At 31.6% G+C, this 16,073-nt stretch overlaps 1 protein-coding gene across 1 annotated transcript; it reads left to right on the top strand.

Moving 5' to 3' along the window:
* The first annotated feature begins 5,928 nt into the window (after positions 1 to 5,928).
* LOC132935016 (clumping factor A-like) lies at positions 5,929 to 9,150 on the top strand. Its single transcript, XM_061001448.1, has 2 exons — positions 5,929 to 6,826; positions 8,534 to 9,150. The coding sequence occupies exons 1-2, from the start codon at positions 6,213 to 6,215 to the stop codon at positions 8,826 to 8,828; spliced, it is 909 nt and encodes a 302-aa protein (XP_060857431.1). The 5' UTR covers positions 5,929 to 6,212; the 3' UTR covers positions 8,829 to 9,150.
* The last annotated feature ends 6,923 nt before the right edge of the window (positions 9,151 to 16,073 follow it).

The raw sequence follows: 16,073 nt of genomic DNA, 5'->3' as shown, positions 1-16,073 counted from the left end.
TTAATCTATATTTAAATGTATTTAATATGAACTAATTAATAATAAAATATTATATAACTACGATTTAATACATTTATAAAATACAAGTATACTTACTTATGGAGTGTTCAAAAAATAAATAAAAAATGTAATTTTTTTGACACACTTTAATTAGGTAGGTACCTATTAAAAAATTATACTCGTACCTATAACGTTATAACTGACAAGTAATATAATAAAATAATTCTGCATAAATTACGTAAGTCATCTAGGTCTAACTCAGAGAGCGTAGGGACGTTGAATGTAATGAAATTATTGGTCGTAGGTGTTTGACGAATTTGGGGACTAGCGGTAGCGTTTGGAACTTGGAATGCAGTGGCGGGAACGTTTTTAAGAACAAAAACGCATAGATGTGACATAGGCAAAATCATCCGGTCTAAACGCATCCGGTTTACCCGAACCTGCTAAAACGCATGGTGTGGCGGGACCTTAATAGTTTTTGTATAGTCGAATGGTGTATTTTCCTACAAATTTAGAATATATATTTTTCCAACTATTCGATTGGTACATAAATACATAATATTATACATTTCATGAAGTTTGATTCTCACTTCTCTGTTGATGAATTCGATCAGAGACGTCTTCCAATATGCATGCTAATAAAGACTCATTTTCTAGGGACTTTTTTTTTAATAAATAATTTTGTTTTTATAAACGTCAAAAGAACAATTTAATATAATGCCATAGGTAATTAATAATGTAAACAATAAAAAATAACTGTAAACAAAATTATAAAATTGAAGCTTTCATAAATGATATAAATAAATCGTTACCACTTACCATGCTTATAGTTATGCCCTATAGGTAGTCGACACCGCAGAGGTCAGCAAATGGCAGCCCGCGGACAAATTTTATCCGGACCGCAGACACGGAAAAAATAGTGAAAACCATTAATATCATATTACGTTCTGGTGTTGTAATTTATCTTTATTTTTCATTGGATTTTTATCTTCGTCTGCAATTAAGATTTTCCGCGATCAATTTCCAGATTCCTAATATTAATTGATTAGGTTAGAATTGTTAGGAATGTAATTTTTTGACATTTTGATGGGAAATTATTCATTTTTAAATATTAGATAGTGCAATGTAAATTTTTTATCTTTATAATATGCTCTTTGCAATAGGTATATAATATTTATTACTGTCGTCACATTTCTCTCAGTAATTTGATTTATGTCGGATCAGTGATCACAGCGTACAATTTGTATATGAAAAGTAAAAAACACAAAATTCGACAAACGACATTTTGACTCAATATGAGATGTAAAACATATCAGTGTTGACGCGGCTACAAGTGCTGTGACCGGTCTAGGGAGGATAACGAATATTAAATGAAAAAAATACGCACGCGGTACGGGATTTGAAGCCGCGACTCACGCGCCGGACTCGTTTCAGTGAGCCACCGCTATCCACTCTCGAAATTCTCCCTAGATGCAGTTTTTGGTTGAGGAGATAACGCCGGCGCTAGGGCCGTGTCAGTGTTTTTGTTTCATTTTTGACAGTCCAAAGCCCAAATAAGGCGCCTGTCACAAAAAAAATAGGTGTGAATGCACACTGCCACACTCCTTCACTCAAATGACTCGCCCGAGATTTGTTAGCTGTTAGTAATTATTATAATAAAAACAATCTATACGTTAGTGTAGTCGGTTTTAAATATTTTTATAATTATCTTTTACGTTTATTATTACAGTTGAGCCTCGATTACTCGAATTTCAAGAGATGAAAATCTATTTAACTTTAGTATTTTTTTTAGTTATATTAGATTAGAATTTGTACAGCATTGAATATTTGAGTCTTTAGCGTATAGGAATTCCGAATTTTCAAGGGTCAAGAAAATCATTCCAGTCTTACAGTAATTGCGACTAGAATACGCGAGTATCCGCTGATTGGGCTGACTGTGTTATAATTTATAATATTATATTGTATTAAGAGAATAATGTTGCACCCGCATATTATGTTGTCTTTGCAGTCTCTATAGTGCATATTTTTATGTATATTGATTATTATTAATTTTGTTAAATTTGACCTAACTTAAATATTTATAATTATTTATTGACCTTATAATTTACATCTACAGGGGTCGGCAACCTTTTTAACCATGCGGGCCATATTTTTTTTCAATTTTTCATCAAGGGCCGCATTAATAAAAAAAAATTGTACATATGATATATTACTAATAATTTAATAATCGACGATATATACATTATATACGATTAGATTACGACTTAGATTACGTTCTCCCTCATACCTTATCTCATTCTAATAGTCATGATTCGATTTTATCTATTACAATTTAAGATATAAAATTTTAAACACCATGAAATATGTTTGGATGGCCGCAGAAAAAAGTTCCGAGGGCTGTGGGTTGCTGGTGCCTGATTTACATTATTAATATTTTCTGTAATATTAGGTTAGGTATCGATTAATAATAGCAATCGGAGGCGATTCCAATACAAGAGGGCCACTATACCTAAAAATTAAAATAGTAGGCAATTCAAGTGTTATATTTTAGAAATTGGGAGACAATTCGAGTAACCTTTATTAAAAAAATTAATGGGTGGCAATGCGAGGGTCAGATGGGAGGTAATTCGTGAACGTCCGTTTCGAGAACGACCCAGAATAATACTTACAATAAGTATAATGTATAGGTCATCGCGGGTCAGCGTGTCTCGGTGCATGGCTGGTGCAGCAGCGGAGACGGTGACAATCACGCGGGATGAGACTGTTTTTGAAGACAAATAATTAATAAACTGTGAGCTGAAATAGACAGTTTCCGTTGTCTCGTCGTATCCACCAAAAATCAAAATGTAAGACGATTGATGACGGTCCTTGTAGTCTTGCATGGCGTTTTTCTGGCCCGAACACGGTTGGGTATTGCATAACGTTATTTTTACCTAAAAATTGGAGAACGATTGGATAAACATATTAACACAGGAGCTTAACAATTTATAAATTACGTAAAAACCAACGTATAAACACAGATAATATGTTCTTACCTACTTTTCAGTTTTATGATTGATTAATTTTTATAGTTGAAAACTCGAAATTGATTCCACGCCATTTGATATTTTGATTAGGTAAAAAATATTCGGTGACAATTGATCATTGAGGTCATGTTTTGATCCAGTGCCAAAATATCCTGTAACCGGCTGTATTTACAAAAAAATTCTGGTTCATAAACGTTCAGTTAAAAAAATATTTATCAATTATTAATATTTAACATTTTAAAACTAAAACATTTTAGATTCTAGCGAAGCTAGTATTAATTTTACAATGCTATACCTAGGTTTTTTTATCTTTTTTAAAATTTTTTTTGTCTGAAATTATTATACATGAAAAAATGTCAGATTTTGGATTTAAAACTTAGAAGGTTGATTAGATCTTGTTTATACTTTGTGGAGGGGGAGGTCAAACTAAAAAAACATGGTATTTTGCAAAATTATTGGGAACACCGAATAACAATAAAAAAGTACTAGTATTGGTATTTTAAATTTTTACTTCTCTCAAACTATTTTTCATTTATGTATGTATAATAATTAATAATGTATGATACAACTTTTGTGGTTGGGTATAAATAAGTTTGAACATTTAATACAAGGTTCCTTATAAGTTGTTTATATATCAATGAAAAACTATAATGGATAATACAGTTTAATATTTTTCTATAAGTGTTTATGGTTCAAATTTTCCTAAAATCATCAACATTTTAAAATTCTTTTGTTGTATAAAATTTTTTTTATATTCATCCCTCACGTATTTGAACCTTTAAGACAATAATATGTTGTATAATATTTTCTTACAAGAATTGTAAATGAAAGGTTTAATGCCACAAATATTTTTACAAGCGTCTGAAATTTTAATGAAATTGGATATTCACGCTTAAAAGTTAAATTAAGGATTTCTCATAAAAACTCTCATAACAGGGGGTGCGGTTAATCACAGATAATATCTCATAGTTATTAATGTATTATACTAGTTGGTTCCCGGGTTATTTTAGTTAGGTATGTATTACAAATATTGAAACATACAATACAATCTAAAAAAATATTAAAAATGGCAAAAATAAAATACAGACATCATATAAAATAAGATTAAAAATATCACTTTCGTGTGATTCAAAATTATGTTGATCGTTCCCTTAATTGTTGATAATTTATAATTTAAACATATTTTCACTTCGTGACTACCTGCAGAAAAAATTGGTTGATCCGATTTTGTAAAATGAACGTTTTATAAATTATTATCATTACTAAAGTGATTTTTTAAATCATAATTCATATTATATAGGTATAATCTACCTATGTATTTTAAATATTTTTTGTACTACCCACTTATATCATAGTTAGTTAAATTCTAATAATTTATATTTTTATTGGCAAAAAAATAATTTTAACCATATATATATATATACCTATACAACATAGATCATAGATCATATACATGACTGCAATCCTATAAGTGGCTAAACCTGTTAAAGTAGGAAGGGAAACGTTAGTTTAGTGTAGTGCTTATACCGAAAAAACTGGGACACAACTATAGCGTGTAAACCCTAAAATGAGCGCCCGGAAATGGCTACAATAGTACAATGAACATTTTTCAAAAAGGTATCCGGTAATTTGCCCTCTAGAATTGAACATTTACAACAGGTAGACCCGGTGCAGATTGGGACTATTTTAAACGATTTTTATTATTGAATTCAGTAAGCAGAAGTTTGTATTTGAAGCTGAAACATTAAAAGCCAGAAAACAATGTTTAATTCGAAAGAATTATTCTCAATGAAATTAAAACTACAAGTAAGGGGAAAAAATCATATTTGAATTATTGTGAAATCTGTAACGAACTATTTAACAATATAATTGTATTTGTAAGTAATAATTGAAAAAAATTAAGAATTAATTTTATTTGCCCATAGTTCAATATTTCATATCAAAAATAAAAGTTATAATTATACATAGGCAGGTCTACATCTAACTACTGTTATTAATAAATGTTATATTATATTTATATATTTTGGTGTTATTTATTTGTAGACCCTTCAATATAGTATTATGAAATACTAAAAGATTTAGTATTCTTTTTATTTTTTAGTCTTAATTTATGACGTTATATTAAGTTTTATTCCTAACACATTATACATACCCACATTCAACAAAAATGTCCACCTATCACCTATGGGTAACTTAACCTGACCACAGCAAAGGACTTGTATGCATGTACACACGTACGCGTTTAGTGGAAACCCGCCTTAATATTTTTAATATATAATACTCTATGGGCCGCTATGGGTCAGTCATGAGGTGCGTTCGAATATGAATAGTTAGAGTAGAGTACGTTTAGAGTAGGTTATAATTAGAGTAGAGTAGAGTAGAGTTGATTTTGTTAACTTCGGAGATAAGCATTATTATCAGTGGAGTTAAAACAACCTACCTATTTTTTCGGGTTAAAGAGTAGTTAACCCGGAGTATAACAACTCTGCGTTACCGAACGAAGTTGGGTAACTATTTTTTTATAGAGTTAACTAGAGTTGAGTTTTTGAACGCACCCCATGGGCACGATCATAGACATGATATAAATATTTTTTTGTTTATATCATGTCTATGGGCACGATTATAAAGATCTTATTTATATTCGTGGCCATGGGTCAGTACGTCGGTACGGGATGGGGAGAGTTGACACTTTGACAGTTGTTCCACGGACGGCGTCGCGCTGGGGCCCGCTGATCTAATCTAATGGGTCCGTCACCCGGTCAACCGACGCGTCTCGCGTGCGCCACGATCGCCGGTAGCCTTGGAGAGGTACCACCAGATTGCGGTCTTGTACCGTATTCCTCCCGCGCTCCTCCCGCTCACCGACGACGCGTTTCCGACGTCCGTGACCCACCACCCGCGTGCGACATTCAACATGTCAACACTGTAACCGATCGGAGTTCCGTTGCAGCGCGCGCGTGTGTATCCGTTAGATTGGATATCATAGGACGTAGTCATTACGTCTTAACGCCGGTCATTCGCCGATATTGGTAATTTTTTTCATCGCCTTGTCGGTTTTCACAACCGTTTCACGAAAGTTTGACGTTGAAAGCGGTGAATATTGTTGTATTCGGCTTCCCGCTCGTAACGATTGTGGTATCCTTATCATCTGTGTTGTATACTTGTAGCCGTTTCGGTTTCGAAAATATGTCCGACTCCGACAATAATTACGAATCGGACAATGATTCATGTTATTCGATCGGAACAGCGAGCGATCTCAGCGAACCCCCATTGATTTCGGCGGACGACTTGTTAAACCCGCCGCTGTCGACATCGAGTGGCCGGTCCAGCTCGTCGAGCTCGGTCGGCTCGGCGCTATCCATTACCTACGACGACGACGACGATGACGACGACGACTACGATGACGACGACGACGACGACGACGACGACGACGACGACGACGACGACGACGACGACGAAATGATGGACATCGAGGAGGATGACGACGACGACACGTCAGACACGTCAACCCCCCTTGACGAGACGGAGTACGAAATGGACGATATTAGCGACGACGAAATGATCGTATTGAGCGACGGCGATGACATCACGGGTACAGTAGCCCATTCCCAACCACCGACAACGTTTAACGGGCCCATGTCTACTTTGTCCGCGTCTCGCTTGACGACATCAAAGTGCACGGAGGAAGAAACCGCCGCCCGTTCCCAGCCATCGCCAACGTTTAACAGGCCCATGTCCATGCTGTCTACGTTTTCCTCGACGACGTCGACGTGCACGGAGGAAGAAACCGTCACCGCCAGGTAAACGTCATGCTTTCTGCCGTGCGATTTTATTGCAATCTCGCCGCATGTTATCGCTTATTGTTGTTTACCTTAGCCCACCTGTGTGTTATCACAGCCAGCCGGCTAAACAATATTATTTTTTTTTGACAAAGACCCACCGAAAAACAATAATAATTAAATCGTGTTGTATAGTGTGTGTATGGTTTCTTTACCAAACTAATAATAAAGTAGTGTTCGCTGTGCGATCTACTTCGTTGATAGATTGTTAGCCTCTCCCCATAGCAGAACATATTATAACGTGCTTGGCTAGGGTTCGTTTATTACCACATTCAAGTGAACACTTTCGATGATACATTGGTATATTAAAAAAAAAAAAATATTTAAATTACACACGTGGTCAGATTTTATCGGAATATTTTGTATTGTCTACACTCAATAGATACCCAAATCTACTTTAATTTTCATATTACATTTTTAGTAATTTTTGTTTTTATCTTATGTCAGCTGAATTTTTTTTTAACTTGTTCAATAATTAATACCGCGGCTAGTAGAAGTAGCCTACTCATTTAAATAAATTAATGTATAGTGCTTTATATATATATAAATTAATGTTTGTCTGTATGTCATTGAACACCTCCTAAACAGCTGGTCCGATTTTTTTGTGTGAGTCCCTGAATGTTTTAGATTCGATTGAACCCGGTAGGACAAACAGAGATTTTGAGATTTACGATGGACATTTTTGTTTATAAATGGTTGCTATTGGTTATAGGGGAAATAATTAGTAGAAATTAGTATTGTTTTTTGCAAATGGTTGTCATTACTCGGGTAAAAGCATCGGTCAAATTGTTATGTTTATAGTTTTGAATAAAGAAATAATTTATTAAAACAAATATAACAGTTGAATGTATATTTGTAGCTATTAAAAAGGCACTCAAACTACTAAAACTACTTGATCAATTTTGTGAAAATTTCAAACTGCTCTTGGAAATATCAGGAAAGTTTAAAGATTAGTTTGAACCACGTTCAATTTATACCAAGTAATATATCCAATCCACTACAAATGAATTGTCCATCTTGGTGAATCAGTTCACTGTTACAAAAAGTTACTCCCTTATACATCAAATGGATAATATTTTTGAAAATATGGATGTGCGAGTTTTATTTAAATTTATAGGTATATTATGAATAATATCTCATTTCCATGATAGTTTAATTAGTTTAATAAGTTATAAGTTGGTTAAATTTTTGATTAATTTAACCCGCCGTTAATCGTGTGATGGTCAAAACAACCCCACTTTTTTACATCTTTAATAAAACATATAAACGTACATTTTACATTTCAATCATTGATACACATATACCTTTAAAAATATTTTTAAAAATATTATAATAATATTCTGAATAAACTTATATATAAGTTGATGTCCACCTTTGAAAATATGTTCATGGTTAAATATTAGATATTTTGGATTCTAGACTAAAAATGAAAATTGATGTTCTAATTCACTCCAGTGGTACCATTAATTTATTTAAATATTAGGGAACATCTATGACTATTACATTTAATGATCAACTTAATACTACCTAACCTTAAGACGGGAATCAAATAAATTATATTTATAATAATATTTACCCTCGTATAGTTTTAAAACACAATTATGAATTTTTAGTTTGATTGTATGTAGTGTACTAATTATTTACTAATTACGATTTTTTGATTTATAGCTGTAGCAGCGAGTCAAACGGAGAAGAAAACTCTTCATCATCCATCAAAAATTATCTTCCACCATGTTTAAGTAACCATAAACTTTGCTTCGACAATGGGATTGAAGTGGACCGAATTTTGGGGGCTGTCGTCCATAACACACAACTTTTGTTCCGGGTAAGGTGGAGAAACGACAAGAATGGTGGAACAGACTACGTTGATGCGTTCGAAATGCACGAAAGATGTCCTCATATGGCACTCCAGTTTTATAACGAACGTTTTAAAAATGAAAATACTGATAAGACTGATAAATAACTATACTAATAGATCTAACGAGCACTGATTAAATAAGTACATGCCTAATGTACACACACTTTTATATATTTTTTATAGTTTATAACATAATAACATTTGTTATTTACTCAGCTAAGGTTAATAATGTATTTTGACGATGCTCAACTGTTCCATGTCATTTATATATATGTTTAGGCCTCCTCATTAAATCTTTGGTTTGTGAATACATTTACTGATTGTTGCCAAGCAAAGTGGGTAACCACATCATTTATTTTATTTTTATGAAGTGTATTTGGTTTCCATGTATATTATTAATAAATATAATTTAAATGTTTTTAATGAATTTTATCTGGATATTTTTTTCTCAATACTTGTGTTTATTTTAATAATAATATGTTCCTGAGTAATTTTGTCCATGATTATTGACAATGTATCCGTTATAGACTATAGTAGTTTGAAAGTATTTAAAACTACAATTGATTGAAATAACTTATTTTTATACTTACATGATCCATGTGATCAACATTATAATACAATTCCATTCATTTAGTTGGAAATAGGTTAGTTCTAGCTTAAGATTCTAACAACAATTTTAGAGCTAATAAATAAATAAATACTAATAAATAAAAACTAATACTAAATATTGTAATACAATTATTGATTAATTAATACTGGCTGTTATTTAATGTTGGTTTTTATTTTCATCAAAGCAGGGTTTAACTTTGATCCTTTTTGTGAATTGTGAACTCATGACTTGTAGTTAATCTAGTGGTCAATACAAAAATATTTATAAATAAATTTTATACTTTACTTTATTCATATTCATGAATTGAAGCTGTATACGTATTAAAAACTGAGAACACTGACTATCACAAAGCAAAATTTATAGAACCAAATCAGAATTTTTTTAAAAACTGGCATTTAAATAGAATCAGTTATGGGACACTCATGAGGTAATGTTTGGAGCAATAAAAAAACTAATACTGTCAAACTTTTTTAGCTCAAAATCGTCATTACCTCGTACTTTTTCCTGCTCCCTTCAACTTTGAGTTAATCAAGTCCGACCCTACCAGTTATCCAAATTCATATGGATAAGTAGGAATGTGCAAACAGAGACTGATAAAAAACTTTGGTTGAAGATCATACAGTATTAGAATATAAGCATAATTTATTTTTATGTCTTTATAATAACATGAGAAATTCAGATCAATTGACAATATTCATATTTGTGTGTACACGACCTGTCTGCTTAGCAGACATATTTAGATTTTAGAATCATAAATAAACGTTTCATCCATTATATCAAATTGTCTTTATATTATTTTTATATATAATATTTCATTTTTTATACATTTCAATTTTGTTTTATTTGATTATAAATTTATAAATAAACTAAACTATAAAGTACCTACTTTTTTGTACAATCGTCGCCGTAATCGATACTTCACAATTTTCCCGAGTAAACTTGTTTTCACTTTAACGTATTACCCCCACAAACAGGATATAATTGGTTTTTACATTTTTTTTATCAATCATTAGCACACCACACAGTGGGAAAAATTGAAGTTTTACCGTGCAAAATTATATTTTATAATAAAATAATATTAGGTAAATTATTTTAATTATAGTGATAAATATGTAATAATGTAGGTATATTATTTTAATTATAGTGATAAATATGTAATAATGTAGGTATATTTTTACAAACGAAATTTAATAAAACAGGTAAGTTTTGTTAATTGTGTGAAAACACGATAAATTTATTGATATGAAAAGTTATTCTGAATCAGAACATGTGTCTGAGTGACTGAGTCTTCTGTTTCTTCTTCATCATTCGCGCGCCGTCAGCGTATAAATGCCGATAAGAGCCGCATCCAGTGCAATGTGCAAATAATACACGCAACAGGTCCGTCACGATAAGTGTTGTACGTATGCATACTATACATGAGTGGTTTTCAAACCCAATTTTGGGTCGCGATAAGTCCACTGTTTGAAATTATTTCTTATGACATCGGATAAAAATATGTTACCAATGGTAGCTTCAACATCAAACTTAGAGGGAAACTCTTACAACATTTTTTTGGTTAACAAAGCCGACATGGGTCGCAGGCTGTGTCCGGTGCGTATCTTAAGTTAATAATCATTACTTATAACCCGTGTATCACGGACTGCTACTCGTTTTTGTGCGGTGTAAGTAGTGCGCCGCTGGATGACGCGAATAGACCAGCCTACAACTTGCCAGGGACGTTACGCAGACAAGACATATTCGAACACTGCCACCGCGGAGTTACCGACTACTGTCAATGCTGGGGCATTGTTACCGATAGTATTATCATTTTATATTGTTGTTGTTTTACCATTATTGTCATGCTATATTCAGTGTTGTAAAGTATTTGAGTAAAAGCATTCAAATACCTACTTTTTTCCGTATTGAATATTTTTGTAAATACTTTTTATTTTCAAGTATTTGAATGGTTTTTAAAATACTTTTTTTACTACCTATTGAATACTTTTTTTTATTCTTTTAAGTTTTAATTCTTAATTTGTTTCTATACTTATAATTATTCTTGTTAATTAAAAATACCATGCCGTCGTGGTTTTGCTTTAACATTATAACCAGGGTTGGTATTTTATAGCATTTGCATATTTCATACGAGATGCTTAAAAAATAGCAAAGTAAGCTAAAAATGTGTTTCATGATACAGTGACTATGATAAGTGATTAAAAAATTATTAATTAATAAATTTACTTTTCTTTGCATATTTCGTAGTTTTTATTGCATATTTTTAAGCAACGTTACCCCAGCACTGCCAAGTTTGAAACTGAGTATCAAAATTACACAGTATTATGTACTTTATTTTGTACACCTCCCCTAACACAAGAAAACGCGATTTTCCCATGTCCGTGCTGCGGTAACGTTACCCCAGCACTGCCCATGACCAATTATTATGAAATCAAAATTTAACTCATACAGTATTATGTACTTTATTTTGTACATTACCCCAGCACTGCCAATAAACAATATTATCAAATCGAAATTCTCCGACCCACAACTGGTCAAATACATTTAGCATAAGTACTAAGTACTAGTATAAGTACATGGGTATTATACGCACTGCCGCACTGGGTGGGTGGGGTGGGTAATGGGGGATATTATCCTCTCACCTGGGATTTTCTTAACTGTATGTCTCAGGCACGCCCGAGGGGGGAAGGGGCTAGGTTGTGCAATTGCACCACCTGAGAATTTTAAAAATTCGGATTTTTCAAATATAAAATAAAATATAAAAATTCCTTCTCTGTTAATTTATAATTTTTGTTCATGATTATTTCCAATATAGTAAATACCAATTTCTAAGAAACCATCGTCTATCGAACTTTAGTATAGGGTACAGTGATGAAAGAACGGTAATACAAAGTGTCTATTTTGGTCACTAATGATTAGGGTTCGGATTTGAAGGCAAAGGCTTTTTTTTAATAATAATAATCTTATATATAAAAATCCCGTGTCATGTCTGGTAAATGGTTGCCATGAGTTTTTAAGCTATTATAATAATAATAAAAAAAGAATAACTATATTTGTTTTACCTATAAAATATAAATTATAATATAATATCTAACTATAAAAATGTGAAATTTTAATGGTTAAATTTGTTTTTTTTTTCATCGGATTTTAGTACGGTTAGGTTAGGATAGGATTTTGTATAAATTGATTATATTAATCTACCGTAGGTGGAATTAACTAAAAACGACAAACTTAGTATAACTTTGATACTTTAGAGTTAAATCATATACACTTACGTTCAAACAGCACAAGGGCCGTGATCTACCGCAGGTAGATTGCCTACCTAATAATGTACTGCTGCGAATCAGAATTTTTTATTCCGGGCAACGGAAAAGTTAAGATACATTTTGAACACCATACACCGAATATTAATTAATAACGAATTAAACAAAGTTTGAGTCATATAGAGTTGATACATTTAACGGGCAACGAAGTGCACGGAATCAGCTAGTAGATAAATCATTTTCATACAAAAATGTGTGTCATTTAATATGTAAGATGATGAAGTATTTTCCCCCCTTTTTTGCCTTTTTACTTATAAATGCCTATTTGCCTTTTAAATTATAAATGCCTATTTGTCCGCAAAAATTGAAAATTAGTCCGCAAAATTACGTGGATTATCAGCAAAATAACGTATATATCAAAATTGGAAAAATTGTAAATGTACATGCTGTCGAAATGAAGCTGTACAATTCGATAAGATTTTCTGAAGACTGCGCATTGTCGTCTGTCAATTATTTTTAATAGGTTTTATAATCGGCAATATTTATCGATATCACTAAATTCTTTATCGAGTATTTGGTATGGTCAGTAAATTTAACGTTCATAAAAGCACCCTTACTACCTATCTATAGATTAAAATATATTCATTATGCGTATAGATACTAGATTAAAAATTGTTCGTCAGTCCGCCCCGATAACTTCCGTGGTTGTAAAAAGATCAATGTACAAAAATATTTTAAGTCCAAACCGTCAACATTTTACCGAAGACACTTCATCAAAGTACATGGTAGTGAATTTTTTTTAACGCAAAAAACCATTTCATTTTTTGGTTCATTTTTTAGGTAATTGCTTTTTATATAAATTAAATGCTTTTTTTCGGCATTTTAAATGCTTTTTAATTGATTATATTGCCTTTAAATCCGAACTCTAGTTATGATATTATTATTATTAATTTCGTTAAGGGGCCTCGTTACGTCTAATATTTGAGGGACAAAATTTAGGCAATTTGTAATCAATTACAGTTTACAATAATATAAGTTTTAATTTTTACAAAGTGTTCCGTACAATCTATAGACAATTTTCTGGCGAGTTTGGGTTTTTCAGAATAAATATCGAACAACGAAAACTAACTTTAATTTTGTTACAACTTAAGGTCTTTTGAGCTAAAATTGACGACAGTACCTAGCGAGGGCGTGAGGCCTCTTATAGGTGGTACATTATTATGGGTAGGTATGTTTGATTCACTCATTGTAATAATATTTATCGGTGTATACTGTTAATTACTGTATACTGTTTAAAAATAAAATATTATGATAGTATATTATTTTTGTACACTTATAAAACTAACGCTATGAATTTTTTATTGTATTGTAACAATTATAAATATAAATATGTTACATGACACATATGTATATAATACGAACTCTACCGTATGTACGATTAACTGCTGACCGATATATTATTAATATTAAAACACACACATAATAATTGTAAGGCCTATCGCCAACACATACAATGTATTAGTAAGACAGTTCGCTGTGCACCTTAGACCTCAATACACACTACGATTATCGGACTCCGTATGACTACGATACAGTTACATAGTATAATAGAACATAGTTGATATATTTGTGAGTATTAATATTTGTAAGTGTTTAGTAGACAATAAAACATAATTATAACTGAAAAGGAATCCTAGTAATTTAAATATATTTAAGATCCTGATATCTACATATCTGCCCCAGGCTACGGTATTTATATCTATAGGATCCTACGATTCTCCCCGGATATCTTATATTTAACTGGTTGTTTCCCCGACCACGTTACAGTATTGTTATACAATTAAATTCATATTTTAATTGCATTGTAAAACAATTACATTTAATGCTGAAAATTGCAATTTAAATTTTAAAATAAACTAGTGATGAACTAGGTACTTAATAAAAGCTATACGCTACATAAAATAAAAATACATTTACTGTAACTCCGAAGTTCTACTTGAATATTACATGAATATAAACCATTATGTAGGTAATAGGTATAATTACTTAATATTAATTGTTATAGGCATATTGTCAATTATAATTTATTAGTTATTACTATTAGGTTTGTATACAATAAAGTATTAATTTTGTTAGAGCCTTGAAATTAAAAAGAAAAATATAAAACAAATAATAAAAAATTAACTTTTTTGATCAAATTAATTATAATTAAACTTGCTTGCATAAATATCCAGTTACATAATAAATTACACAGTCAACTCCTGGTGCCAAAAAACTATCATTATCACTATTTTCAACTACCTACATCATCTATAGTCCAGTCATCTTGTTCAATGGCAAAATCTAATTTTACACGACATTTTATTTTGCCTGATTAATTTATACTTCATTTGTAGTCTTTTTAATTGTGGTTGGTTTACTTGAACTAAGCAAAATATTAATTTTCCTAGAAGGTGTATCGATATTTTTTGACATCCGAAGATTTTTTCGATTTACACTTCGTAAAGCACAGGTACAATACTGGCAAATATCTTTTTTTTCAATAATAAATTGACTTGAAATGTGTCGAACACTTCCAATTGGATCAACATAAGAGTTTTGTGTCTTCAAGTATGAATCTACTTTGTACCCTTTACAAATATTTGAACTATCAAATTTATTTAAAAGTTCTTCCAAAACTGTAACACTAGTTATTTCATGAATACCAAATATGTTTATAGAAATATCTGTATTTAAAACCAAACAACTGGCCTTTAAATTAATATTCAAGCAAACTCTTTTGAAAATAATAGGAGTGGGCATTTCAGTGTCATTTCCTATTGTAATATAATAGGAAAAAATGACCAATTTGTTGGGTATATCATGCCTACTCCATGCTGTGGGAAGAACAATGGTGTTAATATTTTCTTGCATAGTCTTAAAAGAAAATGGTTCAGCGGTATTTTGTTTTTCAGGTTCAGTGTTATTAAAACATTCTTTGTCAACAGATAGATCGGAAATAATTTGGCTTTTGAGTATTAATAGCCATTTTTGTCCGTTTTATTGGGCTGTGTCGTAGTATAGGTGCTTACATCAGGTCCTTTTCTTGGGTTTGAGTGTTTCGTAAGATATTTTGGGCAGTTTGGAAAGATAGAAGGGATTGCTCCTTCTTGTAATCTAGGTATTTGATACAAAGCCTACAACAAATTAAAATTGCAATAATTAAATATTTATTTTAAATTAAAATAGGTACCTAGATAGGTTAAAATAAAATAAAAATAAATAAAACTCTTATAATAGTTAAATTTAACAATATGTGAGAGTTCGTCGCTTTTTTGAGCTCCGAAAACCACCCATGACGAAAGGGGAACACTTTCGTCATGACCTGTGAGCCGCACCGCGTGAGACCCGAGGGTCAAGTCGGTGGAACTCACAGGCTTTGATACACGCAACTACAAATGAATGTAGAGGATTTATGTTGGGAGAGAAAAAAGAATATGA

This window comes from Metopolophium dirhodum, chromosome 1, assembly GCF_019925205.1.
Source record: "Metopolophium dirhodum isolate CAU chromosome 1, ASM1992520v1, whole genome shotgun sequence".
Lineage (NCBI taxonomy): Eukaryota > Metazoa > Arthropoda > Insecta > Hemiptera > Aphididae > Metopolophium > Metopolophium dirhodum.
This window is presented reverse-complemented; position numbering and strand designations above follow the sequence as displayed.

Coding starts and splice junctions, on each gene's coding strand:
- LOC132935016 (XM_061001448.1), top strand. CDS start 6,213: ATGTCCGACTCCGACAATAATTACGAATCGGACAATGATTCATGTTAT. Junction 6,827..8,533: donor GAAGAAACCGTCACCGCCAG/GTAAACGTCATG, acceptor TTTGATTTATAG/CTGTAGCAGCGAGTCAAACG.